The sequence below is a fragment of the Amphiprion ocellaris genome, chromosome 3 (genome assembly GCF_022539595.1).
Source record: "Amphiprion ocellaris isolate individual 3 ecotype Okinawa chromosome 3, ASM2253959v1, whole genome shotgun sequence".
Taxonomy (NCBI): Eukaryota; Metazoa; Chordata; class Actinopteri; family Pomacentridae; genus Amphiprion; species Amphiprion ocellaris.
In genome coordinates, this window is record NC_072768.1 from 31,986,387 (window position 1) to 32,005,417 (window position 19,031).

General features: G+C 40.1%; 2 protein-coding genes across 2 annotated transcripts; one reads left to right on the forward strand and one right to left on the reverse strand.

Moving 5' to 3' along the window:
- Nucleotides 1-342: 342 nt before the first annotated feature.
- Nucleotides 343-7,575, forward strand: LOC111576294 (protein-glutamine gamma-glutamyltransferase 2-like). Its single transcript, XM_035953595.2, has 15 exons — nucleotides 343-538; nucleotides 654-824; nucleotides 1,797-2,027; nucleotides 2,578-2,696; nucleotides 3,079-3,207; nucleotides 3,632-3,809; nucleotides 4,097-4,229; nucleotides 4,323-4,426; nucleotides 4,669-4,811; nucleotides 4,899-4,998; nucleotides 5,186-5,331; nucleotides 5,512-5,641; nucleotides 5,803-5,963; nucleotides 6,342-6,478; nucleotides 7,003-7,575. Exons 1-15 carry the CDS (start codon nucleotides 523-525, stop codon nucleotides 7,196-7,198), a joined length of 2,094 nt encoding a protein of 697 aa, XP_035809488.2. The 5' UTR covers nucleotides 343-522; the 3' UTR covers nucleotides 7,199-7,575.
- Nucleotides 7,576-8,193: 618 nt separating this feature from the next.
- Nucleotides 8,194-16,496, reverse strand: LOC111576295 (protein-glutamine gamma-glutamyltransferase 2-like). Its single transcript, XM_023281899.3, has 15 exons — nucleotides 16,434-16,496; nucleotides 15,481-15,651; nucleotides 14,291-14,521; nucleotides 13,619-13,737; nucleotides 13,108-13,236; nucleotides 12,506-12,683; nucleotides 12,086-12,218; nucleotides 11,889-11,992; nucleotides 11,504-11,646; nucleotides 11,317-11,416; nucleotides 10,984-11,129; nucleotides 10,674-10,803; nucleotides 10,352-10,512; nucleotides 9,686-9,822; nucleotides 8,194-9,544 (listed from the first exon to the last, which is right to left on the reverse strand). Exons 1-15 carry the CDS (start codon nucleotides 16,447-16,449, stop codon nucleotides 9,361-9,363), a joined length of 2,082 nt encoding a protein of 693 aa, XP_023137667.1. The 5' UTR covers nucleotides 16,450-16,496; the 3' UTR covers nucleotides 8,194-9,360.
- Nucleotides 16,497-19,031: the final 2,535 nt, after the last annotated feature.

The following is a 19,031-nucleotide window of genomic DNA, read 5'->3' on the forward strand; positions in this document are numbered from 1 at the left end:
TGTTCATTTTTCTAAGACTTTAAATGGGTGCAACTAACACAAGAAAAAAATATTTCTGATTCTCCAAAAACAGGATTAAAATCTGTAGTTCATGATTTTTTCCTGCAGGTTAAGATGCTCTAGGCAGGACCTGATAATAGATTCTTAAGCTCTGATTAGTTTTGGAAACATCTAAAATATCCTGTAAGATGAACTATATTGTAGTTTGAACACACTTTTGGGACATTGTCATAAACTTCCCTGTTTCAGTGCTGATCTTTTCACCTTCACCGCTTGCTACTTGACCATATGACCTCTCACTTCTTCTTTTTTTATCATCAAAGTACAAACACACAATCACACACATGCAGACGCCCACAGAGGACTGTAAGGTTCTGGTGATGTCAGAAGTCACAGAGGGAGGTGAGGTGGAATATCTGAGCATGTACCAGGGAGGAGGGGCGGTTTGTATAAATACAGGAGTGTGATGGACAGCGAGGATTTAGTGTGTCTGTGCAAGACACCATCAGAAAGAGATCTGCAATGGCTAACTACAGTGGTAAGTCTTATCTCTTACATTTATACAAATATTGTGACTTTGCATCCTTTTTCTCTTAACAACACATCTGTATTGCAGACTGATAGTTGAATTTCACTTCTGCTGGTCTTTTCAGCTTTGATCATTGATTTGGATGTCAGAAGTCGTGAGAACAACTCGGCCCACCACACCAGGGAGATTGATGGAGAGCGTTTGATTGTCCGCAGAGGTCAACCTTTCTCCATAACTCTACAGTGCTCCGACTCTCTGCCTCCCAAACACCACCTGGAACTGGTCCTGCACCTCGGTGAGTGGAAGATGCCTGATGATGCACCTTTAGAAAGGCGACCTCTTGGCTCCACTCATGGTTGTAAAATCTGAAATTAAAACTGTGGTGACACTTTCTAATAACAGTTGGTTACATGTCACTTCTCAGACGATGTGTGCCTGAACATTTTGATCATTTATTTCAAACCTTACTTAGAGGATAAATCTCTTGAGATGCATTGTTGGTCCTCTTCACATTGATTATACAAGACGTTCAGAAGTTTTTTACTATTCAGCATTGAAAAAAAGCATGGTGTTTTTATCCCTAGTTTTGTCTTTGCAGCAAGAAGAAATCAAATATGTAAAATACTCAGTAATATCTCAAATATAATTGAAGACACATTAAGAATTTAAAGCTGCAGTACCAGTGAGACAACTGTTCTCTTCCACATGAAATACCATTTTCTGTAGCAGTAAATCTTTACTTCCTAACAACAATGAGGGCAGAAAACATATGAGCAATTTTTGGTGATAAATCTTGACAGCTGAAAGTTAGGTTATTGATTTCCGACACTGAGATCCTATTGATTAAAAAAAGAAAACATTTCATCATGTTCAGCCATAAATAACTTCTGCATGGCAAATATGTGCCTTTTCATATAGAAATAGTTTAATCAGTTATAGTTAGGGGACAAAAGTGCAATTTTAATTGACTGGTGGGATTTGTTAATGGTAAAATATACATTAAGTATCACCGGCCTTCTCCACTGATGTACAACTAAAATCTTTTCTCTTTGATTCAAAGTTACAAAATTGAAATGATAGTTTATTTATAAAAGCTGCTGATTTCAACAGCAGTTTTTTAGATCCACCTCCTGGTAGAGGACCAGGATTCTGACAGCAGATTCACTGGAGGAACTTTAAGATGCTCCTGATGGAAACAATGCTCCTGTTCTTCTTAAACTATTGTTTCATGACTCTGAGCCAACCAGCTTCATTCCTGTTTCCTCAGGTCGGAGAGACGAGGTGGTGATCAAGCTTCAGAAGGAGCGAGGAGCTGGAGACAAGTGGTGGTTTCACCAGCAGGGAGCTCAGGATGAAATACTGCTGACTCTGCACAGTCCAACGGACGCCATCATTGGACAATACCGTCTGGCTGTGCTGGTGATGTCACCGGACGGACGCATTTTAGAGAAAATGGACAAAACTAGGTTCCACCTGCTGTTTAACCCGTGGTGCAAAGGTGAGGCAAAGTGCAGACACTCAGATTTTTGTTTTCTACAACAGTTCAGACTGACTTCACTCATTTACTGCAACTTTTATACTTTCTCATGCATTAAATAGATCAAACTGGATGTGTTTTCTCAGTGATTTATATTAATTATATTCCATGAAGAGGAAGATGAGCTGGTGTTTCTGCCTTCATCCTCTCATCTTCTTATAAATCATACAAAAAGTCACCACATGTCAGACCAACTGTGTGTAACTCAAACATTTTCACTCTGAGTTTTCCACCAGCATCATCAAAACACCAAATGATGGAATCTCTCACAGATCATAAGCATCATATTTTCTCCTCAAGGCCCTCAGACACTTGAAGAATTCATATGAACTGTGTCAGAATTGATGTTGTTTGTAGCTGGTTCTGTTTGTGGAAGCTGACATTCAGATTTTCGAATATGGAGCATCGAGGACAGAAAGCATTTATTTTTGACATTTGTTAAATGTTTGTTGTTCAGCTGTCATAATGACAGAAGGATGTTCATGGTCTCCTGTGTGCTTGTATGTTCCAGATGATGTGGTTTACCTGCCTGATGAGAGTCAGCTCCAGGAGTACGTAATGAACGAAGACGGAACCATTTACATGGGATCCTGGGATTACATCAGAAGTATTCCCTGGAATTATGGACAGGTAACACACACACATTCATTGTGTGGATGGTGTGAGTGTGTCTGTCAGGTCAGTGGGTGGTTTGTGTGAATTGTCACAGCAGTGTGACAGCAGAGAGTCAAAGGAATTTTTGGCCGGATCAGGAAATGTGTTTGTTGGACGGAGGAAACTTGTGGATGAGAGGTGACAGAATGTAACCAAACCACACAAACAAGAGCTGGTCCCTTCACAGCTCGCTGGGAGAAAGAGAGAAAGACAAACAGACCGACAGACAGGAAGTGGATGAAGAGTGAACAGTGGAAACAAACATGAATTTATTTTTAGAAAGCAGCTTGAGAAACCTTCAAGTCTTTTATTGTCTCTGTTCCTCTCTCATGATTATGTTGATTTTCTTGTCTCTCAGTTTGATGACGATGTGATGGACATCTGTTTTGAAGTCCTGGACAACTCCAAAGAGGCCCTGAGAAACTCAAAGATGGACACTGAGCGCAGATCTGACCCCGTCTATGTCGGCAGAATGATCACAGCGATGGTGAAGAACTGTTCTTTTCTATTCTGAAAAAACAAACAGGTCAATGACAGTGTGAGAAAAAAAATATGGATTTAGTTTAACGTGTCAGAGGGGCAGATTATAAAGCTGCAACACACGACTTGGATCTTGTAGTTCTTTCCCACAGCATGAACTTTCAGCAGAAATGTCAGCAGCTTTTGGAGAATAATTAGAAGAAGTGAGCAGTGGAGATGTTATTGACAGTCAGTGACCCTGGAAACACACAGAGATTTTACCAGAAAGTGAAAGTTCATCACTAGAAATGTGATGTCCTGTAAATGAACCTCCACATTAAAGGGAGCATCATGTAAACTGTCATGAAAATGTCTCATATTGAAACCTGAGCTTCATGCAGTGAGTCCCACATTTAATGATTCTCCTCCACATGTCATCTCCACCTGTCCAGGTGAACTCTAATGGTGACAGAGGTGTGCTGACCGGACGTTGGACTGAGCCGTACTCTGATGGAGTCGCACCATATCGATGGACCGGCAGCGTGCCGATCCTCCGACAGTGGAGCAAGGCTGGGGTCCGAGCGGTTAAATATGGCCAGTGTTGGGTGTTTGCTGGTGTCGCATGTACAAGTGAGGATTTCACAGCTTTCACTGCTGCACAAGTACAAAATAATGGAACCACTCTTTTAAAATCAATCAAATCTGTTGCTAAATACTAAAATATTTAGTCTCTACATATACAGTTTATCCACCTGAGTGTCAAACACAGAAACACCTCAGAATCAGCACAAATACAAGCATATCACCTGTTAAAAAACTGAAGACAAACTGAGGTGCTAACTTTAAAAGAGTAAAGGAAAGTGTGCTGGTGTAGAAGAATGAATTGTTTCAGTGTGATGTGTGTGATCTTTTCAAAGTGCTGCGCTGTCTGGGAATCCCAACACGCCTCATCACCAACTACTCTTCAGCCCACGATGTGGATGGAAACCTCTCTCTGGACTTTCTGCTGGATGAAAATTTGAGGAGCATAGACAGCAGAGACAGCAGCTGGTAGCATCACACACACAGAGTTGATTATAATAACAAATGATAATTTCAATCATTTAATGTGATGTTGTTTCTCTTCTCTCCTCATGATTGAAGGAACTTCCACTGTTGGGTCGAGTCCTGGATGAAAAGAGATGATCTCCCCAAAGGAAATGACGGCTGGCAGGTTTTGGACCCCACCCCTCAAGAACTGAGTGATGGTACATCTCAACTTAAATCTTTTTAATGCGCATCTCTGTTTTCTGTTTATCAGTTTGATGTTGATCATCAGGATAAACTGCTCTCAGGACTTTCACCTCTGGGTTTAATTGTCAGATGTAATGCTGGTTATGAATTTCTATCTTTCTCATAATCAAACTGAACAACCATTGCTAAAACAGGACAGTTTCTTATCCTTGTATTGATGATCTTCAACTCTTTGAAATGACTGTTTGCTCTTCAGGTGAGTTCTGCTGTGGTCCGTGTCCAGTGACGGCCATCAAGGAGGGAAATCTGGCAGTAAAGTACGATGCTCCGTTTGTGTTCGCTGAGGTCAACGCTGACATCACCTACTGGATGGTCCAAAAAAATGGACAACGCAAGAAGGTGAAGCTTTCTTTTAAATGTCTTTCATGAAAGTCAAAAACAACAACTGGACTTTATTGATGCTGACTACTGTGATTCTTCTTTCAGATCAGAGTGGATCAGAGCAGTGTGGGGAGGAACATCAGCACCAAAAGTGTTTTTGGAGACCACAGAGAAGACGTCACTCTGCACTACAAATATCCTGAAGGTTGGTTAGGAAGCAGAACGCAGAGGAGAAGATGGACGAGGGTCACATTTCCTTATTTATTATCACATTTATTCAGTTCACTGAGTCACAGTCATCATTGCTCTGTGACTTTGTGTAAGAGATTGTGTCTGTGATTGAGTATTTTTATCTTTAGACTGCAGATAAGTTGTCATTGTTTTCTCCTCAGGCTCCAGGAAGGAGAGAGAAGTGTTTGAGAAGGCGGGTCAACCTTTCCCCAAGCCGACCAATGAGAGCACAGAACCAGGACAAATGCAGCTGTCAATCAAGCATGCTCAGCCTGTATTTGGGACAGACTTTGATGTGGTTGTTGAGGTACGGATTGTTCAAACTGTCATAGAATAAATAGACGGATTCCTGAAGTAATAAAATGAGTAAATATTTCACTCCAAGTGAATCTGGGGTGCCAGCTGTTGTGTGGATTTAGAGTTTCTGTGTTTTGCTTGGTGTACTCGATGTTTTAACGTCTGACTGATGAATCCATTGTGTCTGCAGGTGAAGAATGAAGGAGGCAGAGATGCTGTTGCTCAGCTCACCATGTTGGCCACAGCTGTAACTTACAATTCTCTCCACCGGGGGGAGTGTGAGAGGCAGACGACCACTGTGACTGTACCAGCTCACACAGGTCAGCAGCTCTAATAAACCCACAGAGGCCTCTGGGGCAGAAATATTGTGTAACAACAACAATGATATGTCTTACCTGCAAAGTTTTTTTTCTGTTCCTCACATTTTATAGCAAGTCGTGCATCATTTAACTGCTTTAATAGTGTTTGTTTGTGTGTTCAGTCCACAAAGAAATGCTACGTCTGCAGTACGATGAATATGCCAGGTGTGCCTCTGAGCATCATTTGATCCGGATGAAAGCATTTTTAGAGGCTCCAGGGGAGAACGAACCCGTCATGACTATGGCCGACATCCCACTGAGCACACCTGAGCTCCACATACAGGTGAGTACACTATCTAATCTTGACTTGTCTATGCGTTTAAGCCTTTGATGCGCAACACGGGTCAAAAATGAAGCAAGTCCAATGAAAAATGGGAATCTCATGACCCACACTGCGCATCAAAAGGGTTGAATATCGTGCAGGCAAGTCTGTACAAAGCTAATGAGCAAGTGAAGTTAACTGGCGCTATAGTCGACCAAGAAATGCAAAGAAGTGATGAGAATCTTAAAAGTTTCATGTGGAACTCCTTGGACCTGAAACTGTCCACTGTTGCAAAGATGGATACTTTTGCAAAATCTGATTGTTTCTGTGTTTTATTTTGAGATTAGAACAGTGCCACAGGTGTTTTTGTGAAACGTGAGCTGTCATCTCTTTGTTCAGGTTCCTGGTAAGGTTGTTGCATGCCAGCAAGTGATGGCGTATATCTCCTTCACCAATCCTCTACCAGTCCCACTGAAAGACGGTGTTTTCACTGTGGAGGGGGCCGGCCTGCTGTATGCCACTGACATTCATGTTAAGTAAGTAATGAGTACAAGGCTTACTGGCAGTAACCATCAGCGGTTATAACATAAATAACATACAGTATGCAGATGACATAGTGCTGATAGCGAACAGTGAAGAAAACTTGCAAACTTTTTGACCCCTTAGGTAACACCTCCATAATTAGGCCGAGTTACATAAAATTTACACTATTTGCTCCCCAAAAACAAGGCTACATGTACATAAAATGAACAAAAAGACAAAAAAAAATGCTAACCTGAGAGCTCAAGATTGATTTGACTTTCACACTACTCATGTCAGACTTATTAGCACTGGTATTTTAAATAAGTCTTTCCTCAATGTTTAGAGAAAATCTTTGGACTTCAACCTCAATTTTGTCTGCATGTTACATTCTAACCAGAGGTTAAACAGAAAAGAGACATAAATAGTGAAAACATGTATGTTACGTTATGTATGCATGTTTCCACCATCATCCTCTGTTCTTCAAATATATAAAATATGAAATAATTCCAAGCATTCATCACTCTCCTTCTCTCCTCAGAGGTCATATAGCTCCAGGCCAGAAGGTGTCTGTGAAGCTTACCTTCTCACCCATGAGAGTCGGGGTGAGGAAGCTCCTGGTGGACTTTGATTCAGACACATTGAAGGATGTGAAGGGAGTCGCCACTGTGGTCGTCCGCAAGAAGAACCACTGGAAGCCACGTTTAGTGGACCAGATTACATACATTCTTAGTTAGTTCTGATTTGAAAACTTGCCTATTCTGATGGAAATATAGCAAACTTTACTTTGTAAGGGGCAGTAATGGTGGCATCAAAAAACTCTCAGATGAGTATCATACACATGCTGTACATTTTGTTACTTTATTGCATCTTTTGTGCTGTTTATGGGTGGGAATATGAACACATTATGGTAGTTAAAACATTGTTTGTAATAATATTTCATTTGTAACAATAAATCTTAATTTGTTTATGAAAAATTGCTGTTTGAATACAACATCAAGACCCTGATATGGGCATCATTTTGTTTAAAAGTTCATGTATTTACAATATTCACAATACATACAAGAAGAACATACGCTTAAATATAGGTGAATAAAGGACTTTCAAAAGACAATACTGACAAGAAATTATTTCTAAATGTAGGTGGAGAGATACTAAATGCTGTTGGTCCATATTAACAGTATAAATAAGTTCTCAAATTGGTGACTGCGACCTGTTTATTAGCTTCTTTTAAGTCTGTTCCTCTTTATAATTTTTAATGGCATCATTTACACTATGTGTGGATTGTAGTCTAAACACTTCATATGTGTATGAGTTTGCTTGCACCTGGTGTTTACTTGCATTTTACTGAATACTAGGATTAATGTTAATGTTGTTCAAATTTCTCTGAGAATGGTAAAAATGGAAAGTGATTTCAGCATTCAGACTTTTGGCTTTCCACATCTTCTAGCCAATCACTGCTCACAACAGCGTTTATTCATAATCTAGCTGCACGTTTGATTCTAATATAGTACAGGGTTGGACAATGTGTATTTCTCTCTCGCTCGGTTAACAATGAGGTCCTCACCACTGACTTGGCTTTGTATCTCTGCAGAGGAAGCCAATTGTCCATATTCACCAGCCTGGAAGTCTCAGCATATCCTTTTAATTCTAATTATTTGACTAATAACAACAGTGTTTTATATGACAAACACTCTGTATGGTTTAAAATAATACTGCAGATTACTCAGAATGAATACTTATGAAAAAATCTTTATTTTCCTCACAGTGCACACATCTACCCGCATACAGAATTATTACCAAAACAAATACATAAAGATGAAGACTAAAGGATATGAAACACTGGTTTCTTCCAATCATATTTTGACCTCTGGATTGGAAACAGTGCAAAGAAGTAATAAAACATCCAACAATTAATTTTGAGTGATTACATACTTAAGTAAGTAACAGAGACACCCTGTAAAAAACACATGTGACAAAACATTATGGTTGATTTGTCAAGTGCCAATAACCAGCAGTGAGTAGGACCAGGGGGAAAGAAGCAATGAAGAAATCCAATCAAATACTTGTCTAAAATATTCAGATTTCACACATAAAGGCTTTAAGTGAATACTATGTCTGATATTTCTTTGTGTAAATTCACAACCTGGTGCAACTTCCATTTAACTTCCATTTAACCCTTCCAGCATGGAGGCTCCTCTACCGGAACCAGGCTGTATCTGTTGTAAAAATGCATAAAAACTGCTTTTTTCAAATGCTTCCAAGCATAGTCACTGAAGCGTGATGGTGCTATGACTAAAGTGGATGTAGCATTAGTTGTTCTTCATTTCTACTGCATCATATTTTAACCTCTTAGGACCTGGCGTCCACATATGTGGACATCTTTTTTTTTTTTCAAAAAGAGCATAGTGTTCATAATAATGGTAATAACAATAATAATTATATTAATAAAATAGCAACAACACTAATAATAGCAATATAATATTCATATAATAAAATATAAAACAGAATCTGATATTAGATATTATCAGATTACTATATTTATTGGTTACTCCTTAACCCAAATAACTGGAAGAAATCTAAAATGCAAGCCCAACCAAAGCTCGAGTTTTAAGAGGTTAAAGAACTACAGCTAGCAATCTGTAGAACAGTTTTAATAATGCTATAGTTTTCTACTGTTTAATTTACTGTTTTATTTGGGTTTTTTTGATAAGAATAGTGACATTCATTGTATTTCTGAATTCTTTCAGATGTCTTTTGTCCATATAGCCCAATTTTGTTCATTTTGGCCTCACATTTTTGCAGTTACTGACAAAATTTGTTTTATCAGGTCCCTGACTTTGCACTCAAACTGGCACATTTTTTTCCACAACAGAAGATGTGTTGCTTCATAGGTCTCTCAGTAAAATCCAGGGAGTACAGAGAAGCTATTTCTGTAATTTTTGCGAACAATCACAGTAGCAACTCCCTTCACGTCCTTCAGCCGGTCAGAGTCAAAGTCCACCAGGAGTTTCCTCACTCCGCTCCTCATGGGGGAGAAGGAGAGCTTCTCAGAAACCTTCTGGCCTGGAGAAATAACACCTCTGAAAAGGAAGATAAATGCTAATGGTTAGTGTCATTTTTAGTTAGCAAGTTTAGCAAATTTGTCAAATGAATCTTGGGTTTTTCAGTTCAGTTCAGTTTTCTCTGCACATTCCTCATGGTAAAAGCATTGGATTACTTACTTTACATGGATCTGAGCGGCAGACAACAGGCCGGACCCCTCCACAGTGAAAACACCCCCCCTCAGTGGAACTGGTAAAGGATTGGTGAAGGAGATGAAGGCTGTCACTGGTTCCCATGCGACAGGCCTCCCAGGAATCTGAAAAAAGAGGAGATAGCATTGTGATCTATTTATGTATTCACCAATCAGCCACAACATTAAAACCACTGACAGGTGAAGTGAATAACCATTCAATAACCATATTGGTACTAGGTGGTGTTCTGCTGAAAAATCTTGGATTTTGGCATCCGTGTTGATGAGACTTAGACACCCAAATAAACATTGTCCCAGAACAAGCTGACTCGTTCATGCAAATGGCAATTGTAAATGTCATTGCCTACAAACGCAGGAAAATGCACACCACCACATCGCAAGAACATCAAATAATCAGGAACATCTTGAGGAACATGACAATCGCCCAAGATGTTGATTTGACCTCCAAATTTCAAAGACCCCTTTCTGATCGAGCATCAACAAGATGCAGTGGAACAAGTTTGATTCAGAGGCCCAAAGGATCCACTGCCAACGTCCTGGTGCCAGACCCCATAGGACACCCTGAGAGCTCCTCTTGGAATCCGCATCAAAGGCTTAAACGCATAGACAAGTCAAGATTAGATAGTGTACTCACCTGTATGTGGAGCTCAGGTGTGCTCAGTGGGATGTCGGCCATAGTCATGATGGGTTCGTTCTCCCCTGGAGCCTCTAAAAATGCTTTCATCCGGATCAAATGATGCTCAGAGGCACACCTGGCATATTCATCGTACTGCAGACGAAGCATTTCTTTGTGGACTGAACACACAAACAAACACTATTAAAGCAGTTAAATGATGCACGACTTGCTATAAAATGTGAGGAACAGAAAAAAAACTTTGCAGGTAAGACATATCATTGTTGTTGTTTCACAATATTTCTGCCCCAGAGGCCTCTGTGGGTTTATTAGAGCTGCTGACCTGTGTGAGCTGGTACAGTCACAGTGGTCGTCTGCCTCTCACACTCCCCCCGGTGGAGAGAATTGTAAGTTACAGCTGTGGCCAACATGGTGAGCTGAGCAACAGCATCTCTGCCTCCTTCATTCTTCACCTGCAGACACAATGGATTCATCAGTCAGACGTTAAAACATCGAGTACACCAAGCAAAACACAGAAACTCTAAATCCACACAACAGCTGGCACCCCAGATTCACTTGGAGTGAAATATTTACTCATTTTATTATTTCAGGAATCCGTCTATTTATTCTATGACAGTTTGAACAATCCGTACCTCAACAACCACATCAAAGTCTGTCCCAAATACAGGCTGAGCATGCTTGATTGACAGCTGCAGTTGTCCTGGTTCTGTGCTCTCATTGGTCGGCTTGGGGAAAGGTTGACCCGCCTTCTCAAACACTTCTCTCTCCTTCCTGGAGCCTGAGGAGAAAACAATGACAACTTATCTGCAGTCTAAAGATAAAAATACTCAATCACAGACACAATCTCTTACACAAAGTCACAGAGCAATGATGACTGTGACTCAGTGAACTGAATAAATGTGATAATAAATAAGGAAATGTGACCCTCGTCCATCTTCTCCTCTGCGTTCTGCTTCCTAACCAACCTTCAGGATATTTGTAGTGCAGAGTGACGTCTTCTCTGTGGTCTCCAAAAACACTTTTGGTGCTGATGTTCCTCCCCACACTGCTCTGATCCACTCTGATCTGAAAGAAGAATCACAGTAGTCAGCATCAATAAAGTCCAGTTGTTGTTTTTGACTTTCATGAAAGACATTTAAAAGAAAGCTTCACCTTCTTGCGTTGTCCATTTTTTTGGACCATCCAGTAGGTGATGTCAGCGTTGACCTCAGCGAACACAAACGGAGCATCGTACTTTACTGCCAGATTTCCCTCCTTGATGGCCGTCACTGGACACGGACCACAGCAGAACTCACCTGAAGAGCAAACAGTCATTTCAAAGAGTTGAAGATCATCAATACAAGGATAAGAAACTGTCCTGTTTTAGCAATGATTGTTCAGTTTGATTATGAGAAAGATAGAAATTCATAACCAGCATTACATCTGACAATTAAACCCAGAGGTGAAAGTCCTGAGAGCAGTTTATCCTGATGATCAACATCAAACTGATAAACAGAAAACAGAAATGTCAGTTTAAAAGTTTGAAGTTGGGACGTACCATCACTCAGTTCTTGAGGGGTGGGGTCCAAAACCTGCCAGCCGTCATTTCCTTTGGGGAGATCATCTCTTTTCATCCAGGACTCGACCCAACAGTGGAAGTTCCTTCAATCATGAGGAGAGAAGAGAAACAACATCACATTAAATGATTGAAATTATCATTTGTTATTATAATCAACTCTGTGTGTGTGATGCTACCAGCTGCTGTCTCTGCTGTCTATGCTCCTCAAATTTTCATCCAGCAGAAAGTCCAGAGAGAGGTTTCCATCCACATCGTGGGCTGAAGAGTAGTTGGTGATGAGGCGTGTTGGGATTCCCAGACAGCGCAGCACTTTGAAAAGATCACACACATCACACTGAAACAATTCATTCTTCTACACCAGCACACTTTCCTTTACTCTTTTAAAGTTAGCACCTCAGTTTGTCTTCAGTTTTTTAACAGGTGATATGCTTGTATTTGTGCTGATTCTGAGGTGTTTCTGTGTTTGACACTCAGGTGGATAAACTGTATATGTAGAGACTAAATATTTTAGTATTTAGCAACAGATTTGATTGATTTTAAAAGAGTGGTTCCATTATTTTGTACTTGTGCAGCAGTGAAAGCTGTGAAATCCTCACTTGTACATGCGACACCAGCAAACACCCAACACTGGCCATATTTAACCGCTCGGACCCCAGCCTTGCTCCACTGTCGGAGGATCGGCACGCTGCCGGTCCATCGATATGGTGCGACTCCATCAGAGTACGGCTCAGTCCAACGTCCGGTCAGCACACCTCTGTCACCATTAGAGTTCACCTGGACAGGTGGAGATGACATGTGGAGCAGAATCATTAAATGTGGGACTCACTGCATGAAGCTCAGGTTTCAATATGAGACATTTTCATGACAGTTTACATGATGCTCCCTTTAATGTGGAGGTTCATTTACAGGACATCACATTTCTAGTGATGAACTTTCACTTTCTGGTAAAATCTCTGTGTGTTTCCAGGGTCACTGACTGTCAATAACATCTCCACTGCTCACTTCTTCTAATTATTCTCCAAAAGCTGCTGACATTTCTGCTGAAAGTTCATGCTGTGGGAAAGAACTACAAGATCCAAGTCGTGTGTTGCAGCTTTATAATCTGCCCCTCTGACACGTTAAACTAAATCCATATTTTTTTTCTCACACTGTCATTGACCTGTTTGTTTTTTCAGAATAGAAAAGAACAGTTCTTCACCATCGCTGTGATCATTCTGCCGACATAGACGGGGTCAGATCTGCGCTCAGTGTCCATCTTTGAGTTTCTCAGGGCCTCTTTGGAGTTGTCCAGGACTTCAAAACAGATGTCCATCACATCGTCATCAAACTGAGAGACAAGAAAATCAACATAATCATGAGAGAGGAACAGAGACAATAAAAGACTTGAAGGTTTCTCAAGCTGCTTTCTAAAAATAAATTCATGTTTGTTTCCACTGTTCACTCTTCATCCACTTCCTGTCTGTCGGTCTGTTTGTCTTTCTCTCTTTCTCCCAGCGAGCTGTGAAGGGACCAGCTCTTGTTTGTGTGGTTTGGTTACATTCTGTCACCTCTCATCCACAAGTTTCCTCCGTCCAACAAACACATTTCCTGATCCGGCCAAAAATTCCTTTGACTCTCTGCTGTCACACTGCTGTGACAATTCACACAAACCACCCACTGACCTGACAGACACACTCACACCATCCACACAATGAATGTGTGTGTGTTACCTGTCCATAATTCCAGGGAATACTTCTGATGTAATCCCAGGATCCCATGTAAATGGTTCCGTCTTCGTTCATTACGTACTCCTGGAGCTGACTCTCATCAGGCAGGTAAACCACATCATCTGGAACATACAAGCACACAGGAGACCATGAACATCCTTCTGTCATTATGACAGCTGAACAACAAACATTTAACAAATGTCAAAAATAAATGCTTTCTGTCCTCGATGCTCCATATTCGAAAATCTAAATGTCAACTTCCACAAACAGAACCAGCTACAAACAACAACATCAGTTCTGAAACAGCTCATATGAATTCTTTAAGTGCCTGAGGGCCTCGATAAGAAAATATGATGCTTATGATCTGTGAGAGATTCCATCATTTGGTGTTTTGATGATGCTGGTGGAAAACTCAGAGTGAAAATGTTTGAGTTACACACAGTTGGTCTGACATGTGGTGACTTTTTGTATGATTTATAAGAAGATGAGAGGATGAAGGCAGAAACACCAGCTCATCTTCCTCTTCATGGAATATAATTAATATAAATCACTGAGAAAACACATCCAGTTTGATCTATTTAATGCATGAGAAAGTATAAAAGTTGCAGTGAATGAGTGAAGTCAGTCTGAACTGTTGTAGAAAACAAAAATCTGAGTGTCTGCACTTTGCCTCACCTTTGCACCACGGGTTAAACAGCAGGTGGAACCTAGTTTTGTCCATTTTCTCTAAAATGCGTCCGTCCGGTGACATCACCAGCACAGCCAGACGGTATTGTCCAATGATGGCGTCCGCTGGACTGTGCAGAGTCAGCAGTATTTCATCCTGAGCTCCCTGCTGGTGAAACCACCACTTGTCTCCGGCTCCTCGCTCCTTCTGAAGCTTGATCACCACCTCGTCTCTCCGACCTGAGGAAACAGGAATGAAGCTGGTTGGCTCAGAGTCATGAAACAATAATCTGAGAGTATCTTAAAGTTTTTCCGGCGAATCTGATGGGAGAATCCTGGTCCTGTACCAGGAGGTGGATCTAAAAAAATGTTGAAATCAGTAGCTTTTATAAAGAAACTGTTGCTTAAATTTGGCAACTTTGAATCAAGAGAAGAGAACAATAAAAGGTTATAGTTGTACATCAGTGAAGACAGCTGGTGATATTTTATGTATATTTTACCATTAACAAATCCCACAAGTCAACTAAAATTGTTCTTGTGCCCTTTAACTATAACTGCTTAAACCATTTCTATAATGAAGAGGCACATATTTGCCATGAAGAGGATATTTATGGCTGGATATGATGAAATGTCAATAGGATTTCAGTATCGGAAATCAGTAACCTAAATTTCAACTGCCAAGATTTATCACCAAAAATTGCTCATATGTTTTCTGCCCTCATTGTTGTTAGGAAGTAAAGATTTACTGCTACAGAAAATGGTATTTCATGTGGAAGAGAACAGTTGTCTCACTGACACTGCAGCTTTAAATTCTTAATGTGTCTTCAATTATATTTGAGAGATTACTGAGTATTTTACATATTTAATTACTTCTTGCTGTAAAGTGAACACAAAAATAAAGGTATGAGCAAAATGTGGTACATCATGCCTTTGTCAATGCTGAATACTAAACAAAAAAGCTTCTGAACATCTTGTCTGATCAATGTCAAACTGAGGACCAACAATGTGTGTCAGGAAGTTTTTCTTTTAAAATAAGGTTCAAATAAATGACCAAGATCTTCAAGCACACATTAGGTTAGAACTGAGATACAACCAACTGTTAATAGAGAGCGTCATCCCGGTTTTAACTTCAGACTTTACAACCATGAGTGTAAACAAGAGGTTGCCTGTCTAGAGCTGCATCATCAGACTGAACTCACCGAGGTGCAGGACCAGTTCCAGGTGGTGTTTGGGGGGAAGAGAAGTGGACAACTGGAGAGTTACGGAGAAGGATTGACCTCTGCGGACAATCAAATGCTGAGGATTGATCTCCTTCGTGCGGTGTACCGAGTTGTTCTCACGACTTCTTACATCCACATCAATGATCAAACCTAAAAAACATCAACAGAGACAAACTATCAGTCTTCACTGAAGCGTGCATGTGACTGACATTCTCATTCTGAGATAAGATATTGGCTGTGAGGAAAAGGTTCCACTTAAGTAGCAGAGAGTCACAATCAAAGATGAAACTGATGATTTTTTTATTTTCTTTTTTTTTTTTAAATTTTCTTTTAGCAGGTAAGATCAATTGAGAACAATTTCTCATTTTTACAATGATGACCTGGCAAGAGGCCCCAGCAGGAAGAAAGATAACAATGATCATGTGCCATATGTTCTCTTTCAAGGAAGAGTTTGAAAGTTTGGGAAACTTTTTTCCATTTTGACAATTTGATTTAGCAGAAGCTTTAATACAAAACAACATACATCTGAGAGTAGATACAACACAAGCAAGGATATAATCAGGAGAAAACAAGCTGGGTAAGTGCCTTAAAACAAACAAAAAAACTTCTGTAAAGTAAAAATCCGTATTTTTTCTCTAGATGGGACACTTCTTAACTCAATGGTGAGTTTTTCCATTTAATTTCAATTTAACAAATATCTCAGCTTTGTGAATGTTACTGCATCTGATTTACCATTTCCTTCAGCAGGCTTCAAAGCTGCTCTTGCATTTGCTGCAAGAATTTGAATGGGTCATATCACACCTAAATGTTGAATCATGCATCAGCACATTTTTCACACATCTCATAATCTTGTAAGAGACCAGCAAGAGAGCGAGGAAGCTGTAAACAGTAAGTATTTACAATGATACAGAGATAGGGAGAGCATCACTCACCGTTGTGGTTGGCCATCGCAGATCTGTTTCTCTTCAGTGTTGCTCACAGTATCTTCACACTCTACTTTTCTTGCTTGGAGTCCATCACAGTCCTGTATTTATACACAACCAGTGTTGGCCCTCCCACTGCTCCAGCACAGACTCACCCCAAAACACTCACTCACCTCTCGCTCTGCAACCTCTGACATCACTTCTCAAAAACCTGCAGTCCTCTGTGGGTGTCTGCACGCATGCCTGTGTTTACATTGTGAGACTGATGGTTTGTAGTGTGAGTCTCATCCCTTCTGAGACACTGAGGCCTTTGTTGCTGTGTATGTTGAAGGGTGGATGGTATGTGTGTATATAGGAGATTAGCAGAAAGGATGCACAGCATCAGCACTGTTCCAGTTAGTGGAGAAGTAAAATCTAGTAATGTTTTCTCTTATCTGATTATTTCCAGAGTGAATGTGTAATCGGGAGCAAACGTGCCCAGAGAAAGTTGAACTAGTGAACTTCGCTCCATGTTCTCATCACTGCTTTTTTAAAAGATGGATATTATATTTCTCATTTCAGTTATATATTTAACATGAAAGGACAACACATTCAGCGTGCTGCTAGCTTGATGTGTTGCTAATTTATAGTTGTAATGTATGTAAACCAGCTCATCCATGCAATGAAATTTTACATTAGATGAAGAGCTTCATGCTACATTAATAGCAGTAAAGAGATCTCAATCAAGCATTTGAAAGGTTGCAAAATGATGAGCCCATCTGAATCCCTCTCAGACTTTTCTATACAGACTTTATATCGTTGTGCAATCTTTGTCTATAATATTAGTACTTACAATTACCCTCCAGGAAGCAATCTGACCTTGAGATACACAAGAAAAACATACTTGTAATAACTGCAAGAACATGACTTATTTCTACATCCTCTACTCCCAGCACTTCAAAGTTTCTAAATGAGCTGAAGATCCTGAGTCATCATAACAGAATGAGGAGGCTAAAAGATAGAATTTTACTCTTCCTTGAACCATTTGGGGGTTGCGTGCTTTTAAAAGAGGTTTAAATGTTTTGTTTTACCTTCAAAATACCACCAAAATGAAATACACACCTACAGGCCTCAGTTATTCTCAGGATTTAGTCCTGATAGGCAAATGTTAGTGCTAACATGCAAAAGTATGCTGATAATACAGACAACTGACAAATTAAAGGAAGAGTCGACATAACGTGTCTTTGTAAGGTGTTTCACCACCAAAATGAAATGCAGGTGTCAGTTGTAGCCGGTATTTAGTGCTAATTAGCAAGTATTAGCATGATAGCATGCACAAGTATGACGGCAACAATTCAGACAGGTCACACATCAAAAGCGACACCAAGACAAGGTGTCTTTGTGAGGTACTGGACCACCATATGCTACCAGAACAGCTTCAGTGTTCCTTGGCAGGGAAGTTACTTGGATTTTTCTGGTGGGATGAAAGACCATGCTTCCAAAATTCCCTCATTTAGTGCTATGATAATGGCCGGAAGAGTGCTATCTGACACGTTGGTCTAAAACTTCCTATTGGTATTCGACTGGGTTGAGATCTGGTGTCTGTGAAGGCCATAGCAAATGGTTCACTGATCATCTGACACTTTTAAAATCAATCAGTGACCCCTTTTGCACTGTGGATGAAGAGACCACTCCTATCAGGATAAAAATGTTTCATCATCGAATAAAGATGATCTCGCAAAACAATTTAGTATTGACTTGCTGGGACATTTCACAATAAGGGGAAAAGTGGAGCCAAAATGCCCCCCATAGCATAACAGAGCCATTAGATATGCTCACTGTTAGAGTCAACCATTCAGGTTTTCCAGTAATTGGTTGCTCATCTGTAGTAAACATTTTACCTGCTTTACCTCAGGGTGTTGTCCTTCATGTTACAGTAAGTACAGTAGTCTCACATGGTCAATGACTATACATTTCTTATCATAGTCATTTAATAATGCTAATCCGATGAGCTATTTAGCTGCTGTAGAATCTTAGTTCTGAGATATCTCACATTGTTTTCTAATAAAGGTTGTGTAGTGAGCCAGACATCCCACCCAATTGTGATCTGAAGTTGTCCTGAGTCAGGTGGGAGGTGAAGGTTGGGTCAAAGATTGCCAGCCTGAGTCACATTTCAGGGTAAAAACCAACAAACATGACTAAAAAGTTTCCAGTTAAACTACTAATACGCAAAAAACTGTTCACACCCATGATTACTAAATACCAGGAAGAGTGTTTGTGACTGTAATAGAGTGACAAAAAGATGATGTAACCACCACAACAACATTCACTCAATCACCTGAAACATTCATCTGAAAGAGCTTATTTTTAATAAAGAACATGCCACTATTAGCACCATTTAAACCAAAGTCAGCCTGGCACATTGACTGTAACTGTCCATTACAGAGGACGCGTTTAAATATTGGGGGTCTTTCATAGGAACTGTATGAATGTACATGTATGAGTGCTTAGTGCATGTTCAGTTAAATTACTACATCTCATAGCTGCTCACTTATCATATTCTTCAACGAAGAAAGTGAGTTCCAAGGTCAGGAAGCATTAAATATTGTGGATGTTGTGTTTGGCCAA

Coding starts and splice junctions, on each gene's coding strand:
- LOC111576294 (XM_035953595.2), top strand. Junction 825..1,796: donor GGAACTGGTCCTGCACCTCG/GTGAGTGGAAGA, acceptor CTGTTTCCTCAG/GTCGGAGAGACGAGGTGGTG. Junction 4,427..4,668: donor CCCTCAAGAACTGAGTGATG/GTACATCTCAAC, acceptor TTTGCTCTTCAG/GTGAGTTCTGCTGTGGTCCG.
- LOC111576295 (XM_023281899.3), bottom strand. Junction 11,993..12,085: donor GACAGCAGAGACAGCAGCTG/GTAGCATCACAC, acceptor TCATGATTGAAG/GAACTTCCACTGTTGGGTCG. Junction 11,130..11,316: donor GCACTACAAATATCCTGAAG/GTTGGTTAGGAA, acceptor TTTTCTCCTCAG/GCTCCAGGAAGGAGAGAGAA.